At 40.4% G+C, this 7,500-nt stretch overlaps 1 protein-coding gene across 1 annotated transcript in view; it reads left to right on the top strand.

Annotated features, from left to right (window-relative positions):
- Positions 1 to 6,350, top strand: part of LOC117490402 (transcription factor COE1-like) — a 27,166-nt gene extending 20,816 nt beyond the window's left edge. The window contains exons 9-11 of the mRNA XM_034140139.1: positions 871 to 1,062; positions 1,807 to 1,875; positions 3,258 to 6,350. Of these exons, the coding sequence (XP_033996030.1) occupies positions 871 to 1,062; positions 1,807 to 1,874 (260 nt within the window). The 3' untranslated portion in view covers position 1,875; positions 3,258 to 6,350. The remainder of the gene's footprint in view (positions 1 to 870; positions 1,063 to 1,806; positions 1,876 to 3,257) is intronic.
- Positions 6,351 to 7,500: the final 1,150 nt, after the last annotated feature.

Genomic DNA, 7,500 nt, shown 5'->3' with positions numbered 1-7,500 from the left:
CTGGGAAGCATTTTGGTTGTTTAAATTCATCCCAAATGGTTTTAGTTCAGGATCTTGTGCAGGCCAGTCTTGTTCTTCCATACCAAACTCTGAAAGCCATTTCTTATGGACATGGCAACCGCCCCAAACTGTCTATTTTGTCCACAAATGATTTTCTCCAAAATCCAAAAAGGCATATCTAAAGCTAATTTCTAGACCTGGGTATTGTTGACTACCAATCCCAGTGCCTATATCACCTCACTGTGATACCAAAACTGTTGAAGAAGTATTTCAATCAAAACCTTTGTTCCTTGGTTATTCAACACCTTTCATGTGAATTTACGCATAAAAATGCTACCACCTCTCCTTCACTTGTATCCCCAACGAGTCCTGAAATAATCCTCATGCATTTTATTCATTTATATTTTAGTTTATACCATAAACATGTAATTGAGATATATTTATTCAAGTTGGTGCACTGAACCTCGCTCGACTTCACCACAGTCTGTTAGGATTGAAGTGTGAGAAGAAACATAAAAACAGATACATTTTTGGGAGACGATTGAATGCAGGTATCGTTTGATGGGAAATCTTTCGATACTATTTGGTACTGGTTTATTTGGTTCATACCTTAGGTATCTAGTAGCGATACCCTGCCCTACTAATTTCAATATCTTTGTCATAACATTTAAAAAACATGTGTCATGTTGAATGTGATTGATGAAACAATTGAATGGATCATCATGTTCAATCTAACCATAATCTGTCTCTTTCCTTTATTCTCACCCTCATCCTTAATCCACCCTTTTCTTCTTCATCCCACCTCCCTCCTCCTCTCTTTCTCCTTTTTCCTCCCCTCTCCCCTAAAATAAATAATCACCACCCCCCCAGTTGTCCCATCCAGTCCCACTATGGCCTCCTCCACCTCTCTCCCCTCCAACTGCTCCTCCTCTTCTGGCATCTTCTCCTTCTCCCCGGCCAACATGGTGTCGGCGGCCGTTAAGCAGAAGTCGGCCTTCGCTCCAGTGGTCCGGCCCTCCTCTTCCCCCCCGCCCTCCTGCACCAACGGCAACGGGCTCCAAGGTAATTTACCATGACAGCAGCCAGTGAGTCAGTGAGAGGATGCTCAGCGGGAGGACTTCCCCGGGAGATTCTCTGAGTCCCTGTTGAGCTTCACATCCCTCCTGCACTTTGGTGATGCTGAAATATCTCAACAACCATTCTTTGGATTGTTCTGACATTTTGGTTAGACAATAATGGTCCCTTAAGGGTGAATCGCAATGACTTTGGTGATCCTCTGGCTTTTCCTCACCTTGAGATTCACATGTTTTTAGTGAAATGTCTTAACAGCTGATGATTGGATTACCATGATTTTTACAAATCATTTAGTTTCCCTTCAGGATGAGTTGTAATAACTTTAGTGATCCCTTTCATGTAGCCTATTGAAGCCTGTCCAGTGGGTTGGTTTATGAACAAACACTTGCAAAACTAATGATAATCACATCAGTCTCAGCTGTATTTATTGTTAAGCGACAAATGCTAACGTGCTAGGTGCTACTAGCTTAGCTTAAAGAAACATCATACCCTCTTAAGGTGTAACATTAACATTGTTATGAGTGTTTTCTCTGTTAAATCTCTGATTACAATTTAGACATATGTGTTTCTTGCAAGGACAAATATATCATGTCTGCTTTCTGAACTGCTTGAACTTTTGAATGAATATTTTGTCCTGTCTCTCCCTTTCTCCCTCCTTTTTGATTCCTCTGATCTGCCCTTCCTCTGTTATTTCTCTGCCCCCTATCTTCCTCTCTCTCCTCCCTCTAACAGATCAAACATTTGTGGACTCTAGCAAGTACTCAACAGCCAACTCTCTACAAGGCCTGGCCTTCACCTGAAGTATGTCCCTCTCTTCCTAATTGCATTCACAACTTTTTGTAAACTTACATATTTCAATAAAGTAATGAATATTCGCCTGTTGCACATCTCTTATCTGTCAATGACTAACTCTCCTGATTTCTCACCCCAACCTTTTCTTCCATGTCATACTTTCTTGTCGATCTTGTTTGTCTCCCTCCATCTTCCTTTTGTGTCATCATCTCGTCTTCATCCTCTTCCCCCCCTCACTTTGCCATCTCATACATCTCATCACACAGTACAGATCTGTTGCCTAGTAACTCTTCCTTGTCTTCCTATTGGCTGAGGAAAAACTCAGGAAGTTAGATATTTACAGAGACAAAAGAGAAGACATTTGGCACAATAAATGTATATCTCCAAATCGCAGCCTTTGTTTAGCTGTGTGTGCATTTGCGTTTGCTCATGTGTGTGTTTGTGTGTGTGTGTGAGAATGAGCCTGTGCGGGGGTGTGGGAACTCAAAGCTCAGCCTCAAAGCACAACTGAAATAAACACTCCCCACTTACAGCTATATACACACACTTTCCTCTGTCACACACACTCGGTGATCACACACTGGCAGCTTACTGGGGAGCGATCAACAATGACAGCTGTTCCACTCTCTTGACAGTTTATGCTGGCAGCATACCTGTCTCCTATGGTGTGTGTGGATGTGTGTGTGAGCACCTGAGACAAAAACAAAAAGGGGAAAAAAGATTGTAGATTTTTGTCCGATTCATTATTAAAATACATTAATTCTATGAAGTTTTTTTACTCACAATCGAATGTAGAACCATTTATTTCATCAGTGTAAACAGTGTGTGTGTGTGTGTGTGTGTGTGTGTGTGTGTGTGTGTGTGTGTGTGTGTGTGTGTGTGTGTGTGTGTGTGTGTGTGTGTGTGTGTGTGTGTGTGTGTGTGTGTGTGTGTGTGTGTGTGTGCGTGCGTGCGTGCGTGCGTGCGTGCGTGCGTGCGTGCGTGCGTGCGTGCGTGCGTGCGTGCGTGCGTGCGTGCGTGCGTGCGTGCGTGTTTGTGACTTTGGGCTGGGCTCTGACTCTCACATGTTGACACCCATCCCTTGGGTTTTAATACAACGCACGCCATGATGCAATCTGTCATGCACACACACACACATACAGTAAAATACACCAACTGTTCTAACTTATGTGATGTGTCCCCGCTCAATTTTACTGATTTATTCTTCTATTGATGTTTAAAATGTCGCTGCAGTCACACAGCTGCACAGCTGGGAAAACATATTGATGTGTTTACAAGGGAATGTTTTATGATGAGAAATATTTGGCTGTGTTTTAAACGTTTTTTCTCTTCTCCCCCCCCCCCCCCCCCCCCCTTCTCTCTCTCTCTCTGTTTCTTTTTCCACCCAACAGCAATCCCGGGAATGATCGTCCCACCCATGTAAAGGTGTGAGTGCATGACTGTGTGTGTGTTTGTGTGTGTGTGTATGCGTGTATGTGTGTGTTTGTAACCATGCGAGATGAACCAAGCACACTGATCCTGGCGGAGGATTTCTGTGCGAGTCAGACTCCGGTCGGGGATGGAAGCAGCTGTCCCGATCAGAAGGAACAAACCCAACTCAGGCCCTTTCTAACACAAAAACAACTGCAAGAAAAAACAGATGATGAACAAAACAAACAAAGACTTTTGCAAAGAAAATAAGTTGTTTAGACTTTGTACACCTTGATGCTTTTATAGGAGAACGGCCACGCCTACATTATAACTCTCCACGGACACAGGAAGTGTATTTATTTTGGAGAGAATCACTTCTTCTCTTGAGTGATTTGTTTTCTTTTCGTGCAACAGTTAATGTGTGATAATCCTCTTCTAGCTGTTTCTCACATGAGGGATTTTCTATTTATGAAGTTTGGTCATTGATGAAGGAATATAATGTGAAGAAAACCTGACTTGATGGTGATGATGATGATGAAGAGACTGAAGGATTCAGGATCAAATCCAGCCGACACAGACAAGCCAAATCCACACTCACTCTTTCAGCACAAACACAGACAGCGAGTCCTTCCTCAGCATTTCAGCTGGAGGATTGAGACGCTGCGACTGATGCTGCAAGTTTAGCTTTTCAAGAAACCCCCATGTTTGCTTTGAGCTCGCTTGCACTACTGCATTTTCTAGAAAGAGAAAATCAGTTTTTCAGCCAACAGAGAGAAATACAATTCAGCCACTTAACCAACTAAATAGAAACGCCCACCATGCGAGATGTCATAGAGATATTAGATTTGCTAGAGATCTTAGTCAGAATAGATTGGACTGCGAAGAGGCCATAAGAAAGTGCAAATGTTTGTGATAACAGGGTGCCAACTGCATCTTCACTGTTGAGGATTGTACCCAACAACTCTGCCAGAGTCGTCCATCAGCGCTGTTTTAAAGTCAGACATCGCCACAGCACCCTGAGAGGGGGAACATGTCTTAAAGACTGCTGCCATTTTCCCTTTGTTTTATTGTGATAGTTGCCTTCTCAAATGTTTGTCTTAATGCATAAATCCACATATGTTTTCTTTCTTTTGGTTTGCTGTGTTTTTTGTATTCTTCAGAACAGCCAATCAGATTGTGTTGTGTTTTGTTACCTGCCCACTTACTGTATCTCGTGTGATTGACGGCTTGAGTGAGAACATTATCCAATGGTGTGTCTTAAATGCTGCGCTGCAAAAAACGTAATCTAAATCTTCAATGAGTCTTAAAATCAAACTTTTTAAAACATCTTCCACTTAGGTTCACTTTATTTAAAATCTGCCCTTCATTTCTTTTCATTTTTTAAGTGCATCTTTATTTAAAAGTTCACCATAGTTCACAATATTTGCATTGCATTTACACTTCCTAAGAGGTAAAGATGAAATATGAATTTTCATATTTTGTAATACATCTTTTGATATAAACTAAGAAGGACTTTTTTTGCAGTGCAGGACAATTATACAGCTATGTCTTAATTAACCAGTGTGCAAGTAGGAGAAAAGTATGTATTGATTTGTGGTGAACTCACTGCTTCCTCAGCCCTGCAGTGTGTGTGTGTGTGTGGTGCAACAGTCTTAATTCATTTATAATTATGTTAATTTTTGCCAAAAACCCTTATTTGAGACATCAATTTATCATACAGTCTTATCCCACAGCTCCTACATTATTTGCCTTTTCTTGCCATACATACAGTGAAGTGTCAAGTGTTCATCATTTAGGTTGATAACATAATACAAATTAATTGAAAGTACATTCTTAACTGGACAGAAAACCTAGCTAGAATCAAGTGCTGTTATAGTAAATCCAAGATATCTGATTAACAGGAAATATGTGTTACTCCTGTCTGACGGGATCTGGCCTGGAAATTAGTGATTGATAAAAAAATGTTAATTTAAACCTCAGCCAGACATCAGAAGGTAATAATGAAGGTCCGTCATTAAAGCAGTGTGCCGACATTTTGGATGAATTATTAGGGCGTTATCAAGAATTTGATAAAAGACAGAAAACTAATTTAAAAAGGGAAATAAAATCGTTGTGATTTTAGTGAGAACAACTGAAACAGAGAAACCTCACATCCTTGAAGTTGTGCTCCTCTGCCTAAAGATTTGAATGTTATTCAGACATCTTCTCAGTTTTGTATTATAGTGTCTGTTTTTTTTAAGAGCGATACTTCCACTGCTAATTTCAATCAAACTAAAATAAGCCATGGTGTATTTGTTTTAATATGTGTAAGTGAAGGAAGCGGACAATATTTTTCATTTTGTCACAAAGTTGTTGTCCTATCATTATTGTTGAGGTTTGCATAATGTAGTTGCATCGTCTAGTTGTAGAGTTGTTAAAAATGTCACTATGATTATCTGTGTTTGTCTTCCATGTGATGGATTTAAGGATAGAGCTGCTCGATGAAGGCCTTCTCCTGTTCGGTCAGGTTTTCTGTCCTCTCTTTGCTCTCTCTGTCCCTTCATTTCCTTCCTCCACCTTGTTTTGATTGTGCTTTTAATACTCTCTATGTTTGCCCTCTTTTTTCCTTTCCCTCACAACATGAGCCACGTATTTATTTGATCTCAAATATGGGTCTGGAGACCACTTTTCTGTTTGTGTCTACATGTGAGATTGCCTGCGACTGTGAGTGTGTGGGTCATCTTTATTTTCTTTTTCTGAAAGAATATTGTGATGTTTTGAAGCTAAAGGATGTCTTTTTTATAGTACATATATAAATACCTGTACAGGAAAGTACAAAGAGGGTTTGGTTAGAAGAATTATGATCTGAAGCACTTGTCCAACAGCAGTAATAACATTTATCATGGCTTGTCTGCGTTTAGGCTTAAAGTGGTGGTCATCATTCATGCACGCATTATCAGCAGTGTGGAGGGGAAGAGTACACAGGAGACTACTGTAAAGATGATAATGTTGATTCTTTTTTTTAACTTTGAAGTGTAAAATAACTTTTTGACTCTCACTATATTTAATTAAAGTTCTTTCTTCTCTGTGAAAAAGTGTTTGTTTATTACTTTGTTGCTTATTGCTGTCACTCAAACTGAAGTATAATCCAGAGAGCCACACATTCAAGAAAAGGAAGTGAGAATGCAGTTAAAGGAGCCCTGTTATGCTAATTGTCAGGTTCATATTAGTATAGTGCCTCTACTGTAACATGTTTACATGTTTTAATGTTCAAAAAGGTATTTGTATTTGTTCTCATACTGCCTGTGCTGCAGCACCTCACTGCTCTGACTGGTTAGCTGGCCAGCTCTGTTGTGATTGGTCAACCACTTAGGGATGTTCAGCCCCTTAGCCAGTCACGGACAATGTGTTGGAGCGCTAGTAATAGAGACATGTGTTACATAGTGATGTCACTATGTAACGGAAGCAAACAAACTAGTCCAATCGAAGCGTTTCAGGCAGGGCGTGAACTTTGATATTTTAGCCTTTGCACACCATTCACATGCACACAAACCTGTATAACAAACTACAGGAAAGAGAAAAAAAACCCAAAAGCATAATAGGGCCCATTTAAAGGAATTAAGATGCACCAATGCAATTATCAGGGAGAACTTCCTGGCCTCTCTCTGCAGGAGCCTGGAGGGAGGAGTCAGGTCATCACAAAGGATCAGCTCACCTCTGTTTACTGCCTGAAACCTCTATACACACTGCTGGGAGTCAGCCAGTCTTCCTCTAGGAGCTTTGCATTTAGTTTGCTTCCCTTCACTTACAATACACTTGTTTTAGATGACAAATCCTACAGCTTGATTGGGACACTTAATCCATTAGAAAGCCACAGAATGTTTCTATTTGAGACACTTGTCTGAGGATGACAGAGCCGTGTTTAATGTTGAATGAAGTGAGTAAATAAAAAGCGAGGGTCTAAATGATTTATTGTGAATCACTAAACATTATATTCATTACTTCGGTGTTTGAAATCAAACATGAAGGACAACTGAAAAACATGTGAATTTGGTGCCTTTCATGCAGGGAACAGATTGCTGTTTGCTGATTCATGAAACATCCCTCAATACCAGCTGAAAATGGCAGATTTGAATTCAGGGACAGAAATAAGTGCAAGGTGAAGCGATTTCTCAATGTATCTCATGCAGTGCAACTGATACATGAACAAATCAACAAGCATGTGGTTTGTTTGCCTTCTGTTTG

The sequence above is a fragment of the Trematomus bernacchii genome, unplaced genomic scaffold (genome assembly GCF_902827165.1).
Source record: "Trematomus bernacchii unplaced genomic scaffold, fTreBer1.1, whole genome shotgun sequence".
Taxonomy (NCBI): Eukaryota; Metazoa; Chordata; class Actinopteri; order Perciformes; family Nototheniidae; genus Trematomus; species Trematomus bernacchii.
This window is presented reverse-complemented; position numbering and strand designations above follow the sequence as displayed.